The 19,912-nt window shown below is 39.3% G+C and overlaps 1 protein-coding gene across 6 annotated transcripts in view; it reads right to left on the bottom strand.

Moving 5' to 3' along the window:
- Positions 1-19,481, bottom strand: part of LOC136678812 (E3 ubiquitin-protein ligase mib1) — a 53,232-nt gene extending 33,751 nt beyond the window's left edge. For 4 of the 6 annotated variants that reach the window (XM_066656955.1, XM_066656957.1, XM_066656956.1 and 1 more), the window contains exons 1-11: positions 18,117-18,322; positions 16,594-16,933; positions 15,825-15,996; positions 11,397-11,526; positions 10,088-10,192; positions 8,734-8,800; positions 7,224-7,428; positions 6,705-6,888; positions 5,206-5,350; positions 4,601-4,734; positions 2,132-2,239 (exon numbers count right to left, since the gene is read on the bottom strand). In XM_066656955.1, the coding sequence (XP_066513052.1) occupies positions 2,132-2,239; positions 4,601-4,734; positions 5,206-5,350; positions 6,705-6,888; positions 7,224-7,428; positions 8,734-8,800; positions 10,088-10,192; positions 11,397-11,526; positions 15,825-15,996; positions 16,594-16,822 (1,479 nt within the window). In that variant the 5' untranslated portion in view covers positions 16,823-16,933; positions 18,117-18,322. Of the gene's footprint in view, positions 1-2,131; positions 2,240-4,600; positions 4,735-5,205; positions 5,351-6,704; positions 6,889-7,223; positions 7,429-8,733; positions 8,801-10,087; positions 10,193-11,396; positions 11,527-15,824; positions 15,997-16,593; positions 16,934-18,116; positions 18,323-19,371 lie in introns of those variants that run through there. The other 2 variants (XM_066656954.1, XM_066656953.1) reach the window with 2 other exon arrangements.
- Positions 19,482-19,912: the final 431 nt, after the last annotated feature.

Below are 19,912 nucleotides of genomic sequence, written 5' to 3'. Positions count from 1 at the left end.
GCACAAAATTATTGATGTGCAATTTTTCTGACCGACTTTATAATTTACAAGCAATTGTTTCCCACAAATTAAGCCCCAAGCTTTTTCTGAATGCTGGATGCAGTTTGCCAATTTCCCCAATTAATCTATAAATATGCTAGCCTGTCTAGTCTTAGTCATAGCAAATAACATTTGTTAAGGCAACTGTAGATATGGAGCACTGATGAGTAACTACTCACAAATTTAGTTTCTATATTTTCACTGTGTTCTCATATTTCAGAATAACAGTGAAGACAAGACGAAGAAACAACATTTCAAAATCTTCAAAGAAGCCATTCCTCTTGCAGTCATACAGCTTTATACATTCTTGACGTTCTCTCAAACACCTTCATTAGCTTCCTCCTGGGAAGCTTTTTGTTGACTGCTGAAAACTGCTTCCAAGTGTGCTGTTAACTCTAAATTTATTTGGAGGGGGGGGGGGTCCATACGCAGGCAACACTTCTGTTCACGTCTTAGGAACAAATTTCAAGATTATGAAAAACCTGCATTCAGGTTTGTCCAGACGTTTGAGTGGTGATATCCGAGGCAGACAATTTCAGCGGTTTTCTAACAAACGACTGCATATACACTTAATCATTTCTCAGCTCCCTCTTTCACCATCATGACAGCTGTGGTCCTGTCAACGACTGATTCTATTCATAACAGACGACCGGACACAAAGGGAACACCAAACATTTGCTAAAAGGATGCAATCAAATCAAACGGCAGGAACGGCCTGCTCCTCAGCAACAGACACCTCTCGGCCCCAGAATACCACCAGATGCCAGTACATAAATATTCCCCTTTGATTGTGAGTGGAGAACCCGTCACATGTGCGGAATAACAATGCCTGACTTCCCAGTGTACAGTCCTTTTCCCCCCCTCTATCCTCATAAGTAAACAGAGGATGCAGTAGCTGCATGCTAACGTTTGCTTCTGCTCTTAATATGGGCACTGGAGGATCTCAGACAACAACTCCTCCTTTAGTCAATATGTACCTTACACACACAGGCTTTAACATGCAAAAATTGTCCTTTTGATGGCTGAACTTTAAAGTTTAGGTTATAGTTTAGAAAACGGTAAGCTGATTTGTTTTTCTGTTAGATACCAAATCTGATTCTGTGTCAGACAAGCCCTATAAAACTGAACAAAAGCATTTTTGCAGCACACAATACCTTTTCCTAGAGAAAGGAGATAAGCTCCTCAAAAATTAAGAGTCTGATTAATAGTCTAAGCACAGGCAGCGGAAAGCAACATTTTTGTAGCGAGTTAAATAACGTTTAGAATTATATTACAGGACTTATTATAAAGAAAATAGAAGGGGAAACATCGCAGCTTGTAGCAATAACAGGGACCGATGCAGCTCAAGTAATTACTGCAGTAATATGCTTAAAACTTGCCTATGAGGAGTACATAGTTCTCATTCTATTCAGCGAGTATATTTCTCTTAGGACAGCAGAAACGATTTTAGTGTTTCAAATTCTAATTCCTCGCTGTGTTTGATCATTTACAGGAGTTGACACAATTCACCAACAATTTTTAACGAGATGTTACAAACCGTCTAGTTTAGTGTTTGGGATAATGACTGCACATTTTCTTAAGACCTTTATATTTTATATATATTTATAGGAAACTTATGTCCTCTCATCTTTTTTTATGTTGAAATATTAATTAGAAAAAGCGCAATTCTACAAATGGCAACAGCAGAATGTTTAACTAAACCACATACTACGCATAAAGGCTTTGATTTTAAATTAAGCCCCAGAAATTGCATCTCCTAAAATGTATATACACTTCCTATCCACTGCTTCTCTCTCTCAGTGTTAAATTTGTTACATCCTTACTGTTTCAGCCCAGATGTTCACGCTGGCCTACTCAGGTCTAAGGACAAGAGCGATCCCTTAGAGGGCTATTGAAAACATAAGGAAACATATCTGCTGGTTTAAATATGAGTAGCTGCATCTCACTGCTTTCAATCAGCTTCACATCACTGCTTTTCAGGTCCTAAATGCAATTCAGGTTAAAAGAGAGGCACCACTCCATTAAGGCTGTTGAGGGACAAAGGACTAGGTTGAGGACAATAAGATGAATCGTGCTTGGTGCACCAGATTACCTCAGCCTCCAAGTCCACGTTGTGTTTAAGCAGCAGTTTGAGCACGTCCACGTGGCCGTTCTGGCTGGCCGCCTGCATTGCTGTGTGTCCAGCACACTGGCCATTTACCTGGAAGAGAAAGGCAGGAGAGTATATGTGATTGTACATATGTAAAACGCCGTATGATTAGCAATGCCTGTGTGTAGTTTTTGTATTTAGCACTTTCTGCGGACCACATTTGCTCAGGAGAATATAGCGCTGGGCAGTACTGATCAATACCTTCCACATACAGTACAGTATCAGATAATAGCATTATATTTACATTAATCAAGTTAATGAGCCCATGCTTTCTGTGCACTGCTAATGTAAATCTTCAACACTGCTTGTTTTGACTGGGCTCCTGCTGTGTAAAATACCTGGTATTTCTATATTTTCATTACTAGGGACACTGATTTATAGAACACAATCTTATTATTATATTTTATAATACTTCATATATTTATTTACCATGGTCAATTAAACCTCATTATTTTTGTATAGGAAACGTGTGTGCACCAATGTGTAGATATTTAACATTTGTACTGTTAACTATTAAGAAATGGGATCTCTATGACATTTTACAGCACCTAAACACTGTTCTCTTCTATACAATAAATCTGGTCTAAAATATCATGCAAATATCCGTTAAATCTAAACATCTGGCTCATAGTGATATTCATGTAGAAATTAGCTGTGAAAAACAATTGGATTTGGTTCTTGTAACTCACACCAATCACACATACCAGCGTTAGGGGTACTCGTGAAGAGGTTAATAGTTGTAGGTGTGCATTTCAGCATCTGAGTGCAAACTGTGTGTGACTGTCTGTGTGTGTGTGTGTGTGTGTGTGTGTGTGTGCACGATTGCTTTGCAATGCTCCTCTGTGTGATCTGCAGCACTGCGGTAAGTTAAAGCAGTGTGTGATGGCATGAATATTGATGCCGTAGCTCCTGGAGCGTTCACGGGACACGTCTTGTCCTGCCGGGCGGATCACTTGGCCGGTTGCCCCCTCCTTCCCCCCCCCTCTCTCCTTCTCTTTCCTTTTCTCTCCGTGCATGTGGTTCCCAAAGTGTGGCAGGGGGTATGCCAAAAAAATTTCAACATTTACACATCATTTAATCTTCATTTAATTCCATTACCCATCCACACAATTACACAGGTTCTTCTCCAACGAAATCAGCTGCGATGTGTGTGATCTGCGGCACGTACTTAGCTAATCGTATGCCGTTTGCTGTTCATTTCCCAGCTAGAGAATCTCTTACAGATGCACGTGTGCCTTCATGCTGATAACTGCCTTTCCTGCTGTTCGTTCTTCCCCCCTCCCTGTGCTCTGATCAGCACTCCCAAGAGCAGATGCACTGACATTTAAAAAATGGTCAAAAGTGCTACTTCCATTTTTCAATTGAAACAGAAAAAAAAGATACATTTTAAAGAAGTGAGATGGGTTGGGGAGCCAGACGTTTAATAACCGAAGGGGTGTGCATCTGTTTGGGAAGCGCTGCTTTAGGCGATTACTCCTGAGGATCAGGCAGGGCACTGGACCAGGCCTTCCTACTCTGGCACCAGCACAGAGAAGCCAGCAAACCCAGCAGAAGGCAAAAACCTTTTACTGTAATGAGCCTTCTGCAGGCCTGAGAGATTCATTGAAGGTTTATGTCCCAGAGGAGGGGTGAGGCTGGCTTGGCTACAGAGCAGCTAACGTGTATATCTGACCTACTGAGGTCAACAGGGCATCCAAAACAATTGTGACAGTGTGGAAATGGACATTTGTGGAAAGCCGTATTATGTCATGACATTTACATAGCCATTTTCACTGCCTACTATGCAACTAATTTATTATTATATATATTTTTTTAATGATTACTATGTTAAACTGCATGTCTTAAATAAACATGGCATTATGTAATTAATATGATAATTAAAACTACATTGCACACTCCAAAGAACATAATATTTGATAAAAAACAAAAAAAAAATACATAGGAACCCATCAAGAAGTATGTAAAAACTTGCAGTCTCAAGGACAAACAAATGAAATTTTACCCCCAGAATGAACTCTGATTACCATATTATACACAATTACATGTGCCTTGAATATTAGTCCCAAGTGTGAGTTACAAAAGCACTCTCCTGTTCTAGCGTTTCGTTCCATAAACAGGTGGGCCCAAGGGAGAGACCAAGGGAATCTCATACATATAATAGCAGACACCTTGCTTTGATGGAGGGTTTGATCTGATCAGGGGGGTTTCACTTAGAAAATCTGAAGCTACTTTTCAGGACTGCAGCAGTTCAAAGTGATTCTTCTATACACACAGATCCTCAGCCCCCATGCTTGTCACTGAAGAGGTATCTCGGTAAAAAGAACTCTGAATTATACTCCGAACTGAACTTTCTTGCCCTTTATTACAAAGTGCTGCATTTTCACTGCCAACATTGTGCATTCTTTGACTTACGTCCACATCCGGCCTCTTCAGGATGTCCTCCACTTTAGCCAGGTCTCCATTGGCTGCTGCTTTCACCAGCTCTTCGTTAATATCTCCAGACTCCTGAGTCTCAAACAGTTTCTTCAGCAGCTGAGACAGACGCTCTGGGGATAAACAAAGACATTTAACAACAACAAGCATTAACATTAATGTACTCAGTAACAGACGTAACACTGAACTCTCCTAAATTTTAACACCTCAAATTTACAATCACATATCAGCCTGGTTTCAAATTTATTACTGTATAATTTATACAGGCTACTGTATCATGACTTAATCATAAGTCTGCAGTGTAAGGGGTGTGAGATGAAGATCATTATTAAAGATATTGTACAGTTAAATACATACATACTATACATATAGAGCCTGTGATATGCATGAGTCTGTCCCAAACGTGTGTTATTAAGCCAAGTGTCCCCCAAGTCATGGCTCCACCCGTGGCAAGGAAGAGCTAGACTCTCTATATTGAGTCTTTGAGGAAGACATCAGGGCTTAGGGCACCTTTTGAGACAGGCTCATAAATTACAGAGTAGCTGCTGTGCATATACACTTGTGTGTGTGTTTGTGTGTGTTACCTCCAGATGCATTGGTGACTGCAGAACCAGCAGGAGCCACTTTAGTGACAGCGGCTGGGTTGTAAGTCCAGGAAGTGCCACACACCTCCACTTTCAGGTCACTGTCAGAATAGATCTGCTGCACTCTGCCCACTTTCCCCAGGGTCTGCAGAGGGCAAAACAAAGCCAGCCGAGCATGTGTTAACTGTGTAAGGCTTTTCAGACAGTCAACAAAACATGCACAACACAGGGAAAAAAAGAAAGAATGTGTAATGGAATGAATTAAAACAAGAACAAAGTTCACAGGTACAACAGAACCTACAGCTCCACTAAGAGAAAACAATACTCACAACACTCCATAACAAGGAGGGAGGGAGGGAGAGAGAGAAATCGATAAGTCCACGGTTTGCCTTTTAAAAACGAGATGAGGCTCATTTAAGAGGAGAATACCCAAAGGGTCCTGGGCTTGCAGCGCCATTTCTCATTTCTATTGCTCATAACTATGGCTATTGGAAAGCTTCGTCCATCAAGGAAAACAAAGGCATGGTGTTCAAAGAAACATAAACCAAGCACATTGACCAAGGCCACTCAGCGGCTGTTAGCCTCTAATCCACATGCCCTGTGAAAGAGAGGGAACGTGGTGCGAAACGCTCAATAAATAAACCAGAGCAGCTGCAATACGCATGGAATTTGAAAGGCTGATGTGCATCAAAACCTCATTAAAATAAACAGCTATGCAGGCTGAAAATCCTGTGACTGCTTTGTATAAGGAATTAAAAACAGTGAAGCAGACATTCACATGCAGCTACGTTTTAAAGAACATAGTAATACATTAGTTACTGTATCATTTAGCTTGTCATTTCTGTTATTTGAATACATTCTCTCCATTGTAACAATGCACTGAAGAGACAAACTACAGAAAAATGGCTGCAATAAAAATTCTGTTTTCTAGCAGAAACATTAGTTATCTGCCTTCCTTCAGTGTTCATGAGTTATTAAAAAAAAAAGAATTTAAAACAGCCTACTGGGAAAGCAGCTGTAGTTTTTGAAAACTTCCTCCCAAATTCAAGAGGCATCGTCATAAAGAGGTCTCTCTAAGCTTTAATCAGGTAAATCTCAACCTAGACTCAAGTGGCACTGTGCTTTCATTTTGGTAAGAGGGCTTCTTTAATGTTTATGCTCCGTAAAAGAAACCAAGACTAACAAAGTGAATGTTTTAGCATGAGAGAAGACAATTCACACAGGCTTTTAGTAGTGACTGTGATCAGTAACAGTAACTAGGGCCACCTACACTTCACTGTCTAGTCCTTTGTGAGCAGTGTCAAACTGGATGCGATTCATAAAGTGCTTGATAATGGGCTGATGTTATTAGGAGTGAAAGCGCAATGTTCTTCAATGTCATTATTGCACTGTTATCCTTATCTACACTCCTGTTCTGATTAAGGATAAAGCTGAAGCTAGATGGATGACAAAAGACCCTGAATAATTTAATAAAGAGCGTGAAGGCTGAAGCAGCTCACCGGAAGCATGGCCTCAGCCCACTCCCCATGGCCCCTCTGCAGAAGTTTGATGCGGTCAATGTCGTAACAGATCTGGACCAGGTCTCCAACCATGAACTGAGAGCTCCCTCCCTCAGCACCAGCTGCCACCTCTCCACTTCGAGCCACATTGGCCTTGGTCAGCACGGCAGGATTGAACGTCCACCTACGGGAGAAAGCGTGCAGTTTGGATTTAGTAATCAGACAGATGAGGGGGGAAAAAAAAAAGTTGATGGCAATCATTCCCAAGCAATCTTACGTCCTAAACATAAGGGAAAGATAGGTACTTCTTAATAACGCAGGCTTGTTTTAAGTGGAATTGGAACTATATAACCACAAAAAATGCAGATTTTCAGTTGAGGTCAACACCCTCTATTCATATCACTGCCACAGAAGAGGGATATAGTTCAACAGCTTTCAGAAACTACATAGTTAACACTAAAAACATTTCATAAAATTCAAGTAGTGACACATTTAACTGGGGAAAACCACTGGGCTGACCTGTTTCCGCTGGGATACTGGACAACTATGTCATGGTCTTCATCAATTCCACACACAGTGCCAGTGGTAGTGAGCGTCTCAAACATGCCATCTGTCCAGCCTCCGTGACCATGCTGCAGAGACTGAACAATCTCCAGGTCCAGATCAATGTTGACCAGGTCTCCGATCTGCAGACCACCTGGGTTCCTGTTCCCATTCTGCTCACCTGAGGGGCACAAAATTAAACACTAGGTTATGTCAAAGTTTGTGGATTCCCCTTAAAAATAGCAACTTATGCCATTTTAAAGTGCACCTGTTGAGGACAGAGATGTTCAATTTTAAAAACACAGCTTCACCAATCATCACCACCCTCTGGAACAGCCTCAGCCCGAAGGAACCATATTCAATGCCAAGGATAAGCTAGATCTGTCTTAAGCCCTACCACACTGTGTAAAGGACTTAAACTACACTCTAAAAAGTGATAGAGTGCTGTTCAGTACCTGAGGGGTAAGTCGGAGTGGTGTCTGTAGTCCAGAAATAATGACCCAATAGCAGGGCCTGACCTTCTTAAATATCTTGTGGCTGAATGCCATTAAATCTTCACAGAATATGTATCAAAATCTAGTGTAAAGCCTTCTCAAAAATATATATTGTTAGTGCAGCAAAGGTGTACACAAAGCTGTATAAAAACATTAAATATTAGAAGAAATATAGGGCAAACAATTGTCCAAACAGTGAATCTAAGACTGCTGCATAATACTGGCAAAAAATACTTGTACTGTTTTATATTATATTTATTGAAACGGCATACATTTCACATCTGTGATCAAAAGAATAATACATAAGAATAATGACTGCATGAATGACCTCATACTTTTAAACCCCTCAAGTCACATTTAACTGGAACTGTGAGTGGTCATGGTACTCACAGCATATAATACAAATAATTACACAACACAAATAATTGCTTAGAGGACAAATTTGCATACTGCAGCCTTCTGCAGTATTGGTATAGCAAACGCCAACACCAGGACAACAATTAAGAAACAATATTGTGAAACATGAATTAAAAGCCAAGACCAACCCACAGCAGCAGAGCTGTTCATATGATGGCAATGACAACAGAGGACACTAAAACTAGCTTCGTATTAAATTGCCCACGATGACTGGGGCCACGTTTAGTGGTATCAGCCCTCTATTAATTTAAGATGGTTTAGTGAAATGTAGAAGTGTGACAGAGCGTGTGTTAGGCAAGATCATTTTGTTTTATTCGGCCTTGCAACATCGGCTAGGACAGGACAGAGTCAATTATGGCCTGGGGCCAGGAAGGCTTTTAAAGGGAGAATGTGCCACCATTGCTTATGCCTGAATACAGTTCTTTCAATAGAGTGCTGACATCTAGTGGTGGCGACTTGACCAATAATCTTAAATGAAAACAAAGAGAGGAACTGGTTCAAAGCGTTCCTGATACTAATACACACCGATTTAATATACAAAGACTCTCAGAAATGTAAGTGACAAAGGTACTCACCCAGCACTGGACAGTGGTCTCTATAGAAGGTCCCACCTTTGGCATCTTGCACACATTTTAAGTCTGACTGTGGTGGGGAAGAGAGGGAAGATTAATTAATAAACAGTTGATGTATATTTAAACTCTATATTTGTATTTTTAAAATTTTATTTTCATATTTAAGATGGAATTGAACATAAAATATGGTGAAATCAATGAATAAAAATGTTGCAGCTGAAGAATGTCTAATGTTTAAGTTATTTATTATTAGTTAACAAAAATTAACAAGATTTGACCAGTGCAGTTCTGACTATGTGCACACTGACAAGCCCTTAAAATGTGGTATACTCAGCTACAGTTCAAGCTGAGGTGTATTTAACAATGTGAATTATTTTAGCCCATCTACAGCTACTTAATTTCCACAACACATTAATCCATTTGATATAAATATTCAAACAGCTGCCTGTTTCTTTATCTAAAATTGAATGTGCTCCAAAACAAGCAAATTTTGCATGGTACTGAAGGCTAACCAGAATTCAAAGAGGTTTTTCTTCCATTTTAAAAACTGACCCAGCCCAGAGTGATCTTTCTGAAAGAGGCACAATGCACAGGCACATCTACTCTTTAGATACGCAGTGGAAAAACATTACCTTTTTTGAATTTCTGGTTCAAATCTTTCAGTTTCATGACTAAAGTCAGAACGAGTGGTTTTGTTTTTCCTACAAATTCATTATTGACTAAAAGTAGCAGAAATCACAGCCAATATTATTTACAAAGAGAGTTATTTTTAAAAAGTCACCATTATTGATTAGTAAATAATTGTAAATATCCCAGACATTAAAAAGTCAATGCTGCCCAAAGGGATATACCCTGACCCAAACAGTCATTAATTTAGTCTGCAATTTATACTCCCCATTCAATTTTAATAAATCTAGAGGCAGATGTCCTCAACACGGTGCAGAGGGATTTTTTAAATAACAAAGAACGAGTCTGTTACTTATGACGCAAGTTCACTGGCTGAAATTCAGATGTAGCAAAATGGTCCTCAGCCAATGAGAATGTTGAATAGCATTTTAAAGCCAGCCCGGCACACTTTCCCTGGACCACACCCCCTCCCGTTTTTTGACCTCCCAGACAACTCTTTCGTCTTCTTAGTGAAAGAAAAAAGGCAGCAGATTTCTTTTATCATGTAGATGGTGCTTCCAGCTGCCTGAACAATGGGAGCCTTGCATTTGCCGGCTGCTTGGGGTTCACAATTGGGCCTCGGACCAAGAACAGGGGCTTCTTTGCATGTGTGCATGTGCAGGCGGTGGAAGAGAACACAAAGGCCATCCAACTCCCCCTCTTTTGTGTAGGCGTGGTGGGGGTGGCTCACCATGCCCTCGAAGCCGACTCTGTAGAGGTTCTTGGCCCCGTTGTCCCAGAGGACGTAGGCTGCACTGTGAGGGCTGGCTGCACTCCAGTCTTGAATCTCTGTCACCTGGAAGAGAATTAAAGAAGTGAACAGGATGACACAGCAAACATACGGCACACTCATAAATGCATTTTGTTACGGGTAGGGAATTGAGGGGCATTTTTACTCACTTCAGGGGCATTTTAAAAACAAATGAGGATATAAACAAACTAACAAATCTACATAAACCAAATGTCAGAAAATGTACAAAGCTTTGAATGAAAACACAAATGTGTTGTGGATACTATGTTTAGCTCTATTTTATCTGTGGAAGATAGAAGCTAATGTATCTGCTGTTTGAATTATTTTGTTTAACTTCTATTTGAGTAAATTTTCCACTTCTACATATTTTTACCTTATTTAACCTCATTCCCTACACTATTCTGTTATTATCAATCACAGCAGACACACGATAGCCATGACAGTAATCTTTGTTTATGTGCGAGAATGAAAGAATGTAACTTATTTAGGGACATAAAGACATTGGAGTCTAACAGCAAATAAACCCGTCTTCTGGAAACAGCACTAATATTTCTTTCGAGTCATTAGCTGCACTACAGACTGAATAATCCCCCAATTTGTTTACGTCTAAGCTAAATAATCATTTGGTAAAGATTAGCAATTATTATCTTGAAACACAGGCAGCTTTAAAACAAAGAGGTGAATTATATTTTGTCAAGAAAGCGGTCCTTCGAAGAGAAGTGATGTTTATTTACTATGAAAAACTAGCTGGCATCAAGTGGTGTCTTGGATCATTTATGGTGTCATGCATAAATTTTCTGCAGTGAGCCTTTCAGCCTTATTTATAACAGCAAACAGTGAGTCAACTTGTAATGTTGCATGCTGGCCTCTAAATTTACCAGTAGGGACCGCTGAGTTTAATGGCCCATACAACAACATGTAGAATGGTGATTAAACAGCAGTTTTACACCGGTGAAAGCTGAAAACCTTTGGCAAATGCTTCTGAAGCTACTGAACACACAGGATTCCGGAGATAAATGGTGTTGTTGCATATTCTGCCTCACTGTGCGTCTGTCGTATTGTGAAAAGTGAGTTTAACATTACAATATATAATGCTGAAACTCACTGTTTACAGTAGTTGCATCGTGGCAAATGCTGTTAATTTAGGTCTTGTCTTGCAGTGCAAACACAGCATCAAATCCAATTATAAATATTGATTGCTGGAAAAAAGTTCACTGTTAAAAAAGAAAGTTGACACAATTTTATTTACCTTTCCTCTTCTGCCGTTGCCACCATCCTGGTCCTCCCATTGCCAATCCACTCCCCGTACAACTCGCCCTCCAGCGAAGATCCCCCGGGCTGTGATCTTTTTGGATTTACGGCGAGACTCCAATAGCACTCTGCACATAAGCATAAGAACATATTAAACAATGCAAAATACATTGTATAAGAAAAAAAAAGTGTCCAAAATGGCACAGACAACAAGTGCATACATTAACTGGTCTGACCTTCTATAAATGTGTTGTAAAATGGCTGTTAAACACAGCAACACTAGAAATCACAGTAGTTACATGCACCATTATTGTTTATTAGGTGAGAGTTACAGCACTGATACTGGAAAAATATATACATCGTTGTATTAGAAATGAGGGGGAAAAAATCCCTCCTTTTAAAAGTTGAAAGAAATGACAGCGCTCACAAGACACCATGCCTATAAAACCCAGCCCAAACCTGGAATTGCATCCCTAACAATGTGTTTTAATTTCTTTTTAAATGTTTCTGTTGTGGAATCCAGTGATGAAAAACACAGTCATCAGTGTGCTAGTCTGCCATCTGGATATCACCCCATGCAGATCCACAACATGCAGGGAGCAGGTTTGCCAGATGGCCGTCTCTGATCTTTCGAGCTTTACTGCTACAGGCGTTCATTTTTCTCCTGTAATTCTGTGACTCTTTCAAAAGTCTTTATCGTCACAAGAGGCAGAGTACAACCCAGGGTTACTGAATCAGGTCCTGCCCTGACAGCATACAAACAAACACGCTGCAGCTCGAGACACTTCAGCAACTCGACTCTGAGGTATAGACATGCATTAAATTAGTGCCTGATTTGGCTCATGGCCCAGAATAATTCAAAGCTCAAAAAGTTTATTCCTAAAAGAGGTAAACTAAAATAAATAAAATAATGTCAACTAAAACAAAGCAAAACTAAATGTACATAAGGCAGATTGAAAAAATGTCAATATTTAATAATTATCGTTGGACATTTATATTAATTATAAACCTTCTTCGCAAGAATTTGGTAGAGCTGTTCACAGTAACTAGAACATGCCTGAACAGCAGCAATGTCCTTGAGCACTCCTATGAGTTATGCCAGTCAGCATTTTAAAGAGGAGGCACACAGGTCAACATCCGTTCAGAGTTTAAAAATACAGAGAAACACATCAGATGGTGGAGACTGTCAAAGCCATGTAAAAGAATGGTGCAACCAAAACAGGCTCCTTACTGAAAGTTTTCTTAGTCTCTTCTCTTACTGAACAGGTCTCGACTTGATTATAGATTACTTACTTACAGCTTTAGCACAACACCGTAACATTATAGAAGCGAAGGATTTAAGAGTTGATGGAGTGCATACTCATTATCGGCTCTGAGAGGGACTCTCAAAAATAAATTCTGCAGTTAAATAATGTACATAAACCTCCTATAAAACCACATAAAACTTTGTGTAACCAACTGCAGAGGAATTATAATCATTTGAGTGACAAAATTGTAATTGAATATACACTTTGATTAATTGACCAGCCCTGGCAGTGCGCACCATCAATTAAAAGGCATTCTCTCTGAAACAGAGCCTTTCACTGATTAATGATATGTTTGTTTATATTAAATCAAATCTTGTCTTAAATGTTTTTCTTAAAGCGACCATGTTAATCTTTTTCAATTAAAATATAAGGAGATATTGGAAAGAAAGTTCTGTCAATAGTTATTATTTGGGTTTGTATATTACTATGAAAACAATCAATTTTTATTATTATAACATTGCTATAATAATCGTATCATTATATAAGATAAGGACAAACTTGCTTAGCTCATCCTTAGGCACATCTTTGTGAAATACTGCCTACTCAGGCATTCCCCGTCAAGACACAGAGGTTTAGATCTGGCCTGTAAAGTGTCAACGACAGGCTGTTTTACTGCTGCATAGCCCAGTAGAGTAGATTTAGCAGCTGGCAAGCTCAGTTTGATTTGGCTATGTTCAAAGGAAACACCCAGCAATACCTTAGCAGCAAAAGAACACATCCCCCCCAACCACTATTGCAATGCAATATCTATCAACTCTCCCCAGGGAATGGGAGTTACACTTGTTTGAAAAGACACCAGCTGCTGAACTAACCTATTGTTTCCTGACTCATGTTGAGGGGAGTCTCGGATGGCAGCCAGGAGTGAGGTCTAACCAACTGATGGGCTTTTATTTAGGCAACAGACTCAACATATGTAAACAGCTAAGCGGACTGAACCCAGAAAAAGGAAGAATATATAAATTAATAAAATACACAATCATTTAATAAAAGACTATATTTTTGTATTTAAAATATGTGCAGAGAAGTTAACAGTGGGTGTTGTGTGTCAAGTTTTGATCATAATGATAATACCAAATAAACTCATCAAGAAATGTACTTATGTATTAATTCAAGCCTTACACATAGGAACTGCTGTAACAACTGTACTACTTTTAACCGTGGTTCCACTTTTGCATCAGCAAAAGGCTGATTCCTAGTACAAAACGGTAGTCTAAAGTATCACCAGACAGAACAGAATTTCCTGAATCAGGACACTAAAGTATCATATAAACAAACTGTGAAATTTGTGAACAACTTCATGTACAAAATATACTGAACTGATAAATAATGCAAAAGTGTGGACAGAGGCATTTAATGTTTTCTCCTAATTCAAACTGTTCACAAACAATGTTCTTTCTTTATGTCTTTGGCAAAATTGAAATTTTAAAGCTGCATGAAAAAAATGTAACCAGGCATCCTCTTCATCGTAAAACTGCAGCACAGAAAGGTATTCTGAGCGTACAGTGGAACATGTGCAACATTAACAGATTGTTTACAGGTGTGTGTTGAAAATTCTGCAGCTAATAATCATGATAAATAATGTGTAACTTGAGCCCAAAGCAACTCTGTCTGCATGTTCATACTTTTTTATAGTTCAGATTCCTTGCACAGCTATTCATAAGGATGTAAACTGTAACTGATGATGCGAACTGTAAAGGCTGGTACACCCACATTTCTAAGGCGGGCACAGAAGTGTTGCCCAGCAACAAAAACCCATAAACTATAAATGCATGCTGGGTTCAATACTGGATCAAACCTCACAAAAAGTATGTTTACTTGCATAACAAAGATTCTGGATTAGTTTATAACGATAGTCTAAAGCCCTATTCGGACAGAATTAGTTTTACCTCTGGACGTGGGGTAAAGTAATTATTATCAGAGTATCTCGGTAGTTTAAATCCCATTCAAATAGAACATTTCAGTCATTTTCCTGGAGGGCGGGCTCCTGTTTCAGGAAAGCTTTTTGCCTACTATAAAAACAAGCAGTAAAAATAAACCCAGGATATATTAATCCCATCCGAATTGACACATGGGGGAATATTGCGTCATATCCCGGGGGAAAGAGACTTTCACACTTTTTCTCGAGGGCGGAGGAGCTGGAGGAGACGTTTAGTGATTAAATATATGGTTTAAGTAAAAGCTCAGCAGCTGAACAAAGCCACGATCAAATGCAGAAAACAACCTGAAAACTCACTCAGTTAAGAGACATTTCTGGTAGCTGTAGGTAGGTTTCACGCACATTATTAGCCTCCATACATATTATTATGAACGTGTCCTACTCTTTAACTTACCATTAAACTGCTAATGTTAGTTTAAATAACTGTATGAAGGACAAGTAAAGGTTTGGCCATCTTCTCGCCTGTTATCTGTTATGAAGGACTAGATAAAGTCGTTGAGTGCTGGATATTTGTAGGCTGTTCTCAGAACAGTTGTGACACTCTAAACTCCAGTATCTCTGATGTGTCTGATCCACACTATGTAACAGCAGTGCATGAAACAAGTAGCCACACCCATCTCTTATTTTCACAGAGATTTCTTATCCAGTGCAAATCCACCATAAACATTACTGACGTCGTGTGGAAAATTTACATTACGCCAGCTTCCCGTGTAAAACTAATCCCGAACGAAAAGGGCTTAACACTCATTTAAAAACAAAACAAAACAAAACAAACCCAGAATGATTGCCCAAGTGTAATTTAGCTCGATCTACGCTTAGTCAGAAACAGGTCAATACTGGCTGAACTATCTGAGTCAGATTTGAACATGTAATCACTTGGAGCACTCCAAGTGTTAAAGTCTTGTGGCTTTTTCAACAAAAATACAAAACCTTTTAACACCAAAACATACGTATTGAAAATATTCATTTTAAATATTTGGTCTAAACTAGACATAAAGAGGGTGTTTTACTGCTTTAGTAATCAGACTATTATGATACACATGAAAACAGGACAACAACTTTTATATAATTCCAGTAAATGCCTCGCTATCCTTTGTACGTAAACATAGTTACAGCTCTGAAGAGTGATTTAAAAAGAAACAGGAACAACAGAGCCTTACAGGGAACGGTCTGTCTCTCTCACCTTTCACTGCCCGGCGTGGTGATACGGTAAAACCTGTGCCGTAGGTGATGTTTGTCCCCGTGGTAACAGGTGGTGCACAGATCATAATTAGTGCACTCTGCACATTTCCAGCGAATGCCGATGATTGGCTGCTGTCGACAGGTGTCACACATGGTGCCATCGTGCTTAATACCTGCGAGACGAAGGGACGGTTTGTGAGATGGTTTACATACTCAAGTTACACAGTGCACAACACACAAGCACAAGCTGACCACATCTACATTATCTTGACAAATATTCTCATCCGGGCGATTTACAATTTAATTCTGCATTAAATTATGTATTGCTTTATCACACACTTTCATTGTAAACTTATAAACTACAGGAAAACATTTGTCTAAATATCTAAAAGTAATTTAAATATCTAAAAGATATTTCTTTATTTTCCATTCTTAAAGCCGTATTTTCCAGGTTCTATAACAGACTTACACAAAAGATTGTGGGTTATTTTGTTTTGAGTTTCCACATGTAAACATTCCCTCAAAATTTTCTCCAAATTGTCCATATTAAAGTTATCCACAATAAATATGCAATCACTTAAATTCTGCAATCTGAAACTGAGAGCTTTTAAATTACAGATATAGGAGACCCACTTATTTAAGACCTGAGAAGAGCATACCTTAACCTTACCTCCCAGATGTAGAAACATATGTTTTTACCCCAACCTAACCTCCCTCTGTCTATCCTCCTCAGTTGTGGGGGGGCTATGGAAGCTAAGAAAGCCCCTCACCTGTGGGAGCACTGTCGAGGATCCTCACGTCGTAAGCTCCAGAGCATCGGTAGTTTGCGGCGGTGCCATTGTCCCAGACCACCACCACCTCCTCAGGGCTCTCGAAGCTGCGGACTGTGCCCACGTGACCCTCGCCTCCATCCTGTTTACCCCACTTCCAGTCCGGGCCACGGATCACGCGGGCTCCCACTCCTTCCATCATCACCCGGTTATTCCTGCCGCTGCTCATTTACCAACAGCTTCTCAGTGAAGACAATACTAGCTCGTCCGAAGCTAGCTCTTAGAACCGTGGCCAGATCCTCCCCAGCCCTTTCCTGGTGACTTTACATCTGTCATACACCTGGACAAGAACAGATATTAAAGAGGTCTTTAACATTAAACCAGTACAACATCAGCTGCTGTTCTGTCTATTACAAAGAGCTAACAAGATAGCCAGGTTTATTTACCTTAATATTTATTACTTTACTTTTAAATTATATTTGTACCATTGCCTAAAAACATAAAGAAAATACTACATATCTGCACCCTCACATAGTGTAGTTTAAAAGCAAGCTTTTAAAATTCAACATATCAATTTCAGCCTCACTTAACCCCATCTTTCTCTCCATGTTAACCAGTTAAACAGAGTTAAACAGACATGTTTAGCCTAATTCAATATCTAGCCTTATTTTAAAAAACAGATTATATTACTGAAATAAAAGTAAAACATTTGGGAAATTTGGGAAAATCTCCCTACAGCAAGTTCATTGAACAACCTCTGCTATTATTTTTTTCTGTCCAGCAGCTAATTCTAAACAGTCAGCTTTAATGTAATGTTAGGCTTAATATTTTAAGTTTTTCACTTAGAACACATTTTAAGGCTTGTATCACCATCAAACAACAACAACAAAGACATTTACAACAAGCTCAATTAATCTCAGCTTTTGTTTTTTTAAACAGGGATAAATACCAAAATTTAATTTAATATTTATCTTACAATTTAATCTTTTTTTACTCTAAACAACAACTTAAATAACTGTATCTTCGTCTAAAAAGGACCTTTACAGCAAGCTCACTTAATCTCAGCTGCGGCTTTGTCTCCAACTGCAAACTAGATTTTGATAAATAACCACATTTAAGTCAATATTCAGCTTAATATTTTGTCTATTTTTTATTCTGTATAGTACATAGTATCTTTTTTTAAAGAATGGAGATTAAATATTCCTTCAGTAAGCTCTCTGTTCACCCTCAGTTGTCTGTTTTGTCTGTGTAACTTAGCAGCTAATGCTAACACTAACGTTAGCTCGGTCAAGTTCTCTCGATATCTTGACTCGACTAAATATTTTAACATTATTTAACGTAAATTTCACATTTTACCTACGTGTATCCTTTACAGACTCGCACGAGTTACAGAATTAAATGTTAAATGTTGGTAAAGCACCTTTTTACACGCAGAATCTGTGTCTGGCCTAGTTCACACACAAATGCTATTCATCCACACAGATAATGAGACTAACCAAGCAGACGTGGATTTAAATACATACATCAACATATATTTATATTTCCGTCAGTTTAACAGTGGGAACGGTCTCAGGTGCCGTTGCAGAATTCCCTTTAAAAAACAGGTACGACCACCGAAATCAAACAGCTGTTCCAAAGTTGTGAGCTAAAGCTAACGCTGCTGTTTCCTCAGCGTTAGTTTGCGAAGAAAAAAAACAAATAAATACATACAAAAATAATAAATAAAATAACACGAAAGCGACAAAGCGAACCCCAAGTCCCGCTTTAATCCAAATATGTGGTAAAAGATGGCGAAATCCAGCAGAAATCCCGAATTGAAGTTGGACACAGCTCAACAGATGGGTGTCCGACTGAGAGGAGTCGAGTTTCTCTCAGTGAGAGAGAGACAGCCAGCGCCTCAGACACAACACCAGCCTCTGCCCCTCCACCGCAGTCCGGAAAACACCTCCTCTCCGAGCTTTCCACAACCAAACAAACTACTCAACCATTACTCACAGCTAGTTTATCAAAACTTCATTAATGCCGGACAAACCATAAACAAACAAGACTCTTTGTTGCACTGTTATAACCGGGTCGTACATGTGCTTTTTCTTTTCTTTTCTCTGCAGTTTGTTCTCTGTGTGGGGTCAGTCTTTTCATTCCCCTAATTTCACTGCTTTTCTCTAATATTTAACTCAGTATTTCGATACAAACAAGTGAGAATTCATTTTATATTAGAGTTGATAAAGGAAAATCATGTTTTTAAAATAACGATTCTTATATTTAATAACTGCCTGGCCTTGTTTCAAGACAATACAGTCCTTATTTATAGACAACTCAGGACTTTATTTTCTTACCTCAAGTCAAAATTATTCAAGTCTGACACTGTGACCAGAAAAAGAGAGAAGCTTAATTAAAAACTCTTCACGTTTTCTTCAGTGTGTCTTTGTGTGTACGAGGAATATCACACAGTGTGGTTTGTCTTCCATGTGGGACCACAAGCTTCTCCTTACAACACTGATTACCATATTTTAAGATTAAGACATGTATTAGGGTTAGAGTAAAGTTTAGTATAGGGTTAAGGGTTGTGCTGGTAGAACTTATTTATATGATAAGGTTAAATTAGCAGAACATTAATGGAAGTCTATAATAGCCCCACAATGCATGAAAACAAACATAAGAGTGTGTAAACAGTGCCGCTCCATCCCCACTGTGGGTGTGTGTGTGTGTGTGTAGCGGTTGTTCTGTGGTTTTCCTGCCGGAACAACAGAATCAGCTCCCGGACTTGTAGCTACTTACCTGCGGCCGCTCTGCGCCGTTTCCCTACAGCAGGAGTCGAACCGTACCGATTCAGACCGAATCGAACCGAATCGAATCGAGGCGCCGCTCAACGAGCACCGCGAGGCGCCATGACAGAACCGGAGAGGAGGGGCCGGGACTGGGGGTGTGATGTCAAAAGAGTGTTTAAAGAGACCACTTCAGTTTTTGGCCGTGTTCAGGTCGACAGTTAGACTTTTTTTTATCTGCATTTCCGATTAGAACAGGACACGTTTTCAGCAGTTTGACCGACAAACGCTGCCTGAAATCAGACTACTGAAATTCCATCATCCGACTTGCCCTGCGGTATTAACAAAGATCTATGATAAATAATGGCTCCTGACTCTCTCTCTACTGCTCTACATAGGTCATGAAATAATAAGAGTCAGAATCCTCTTACCCCTCAGCAAATAAATTAGTAAATTTACAACATGTGTGAACTTTGTTTTAAAGGCCTGTTTAATCTTGCAAACATGTTTAAAATGCTAGAAGACAAATATATGGCAAATAAGCATCAACACTG

This window comes from Hoplias malabaricus, chromosome Y, assembly GCF_029633855.1.
Source record: "Hoplias malabaricus isolate fHopMal1 chromosome Y, fHopMal1.hap1, whole genome shotgun sequence".
Taxonomy (NCBI): Eukaryota; Metazoa; Chordata; class Actinopteri; order Characiformes; family Erythrinidae; genus Hoplias; species Hoplias malabaricus.
This window is presented reverse-complemented; position numbering and strand designations above follow the sequence as displayed.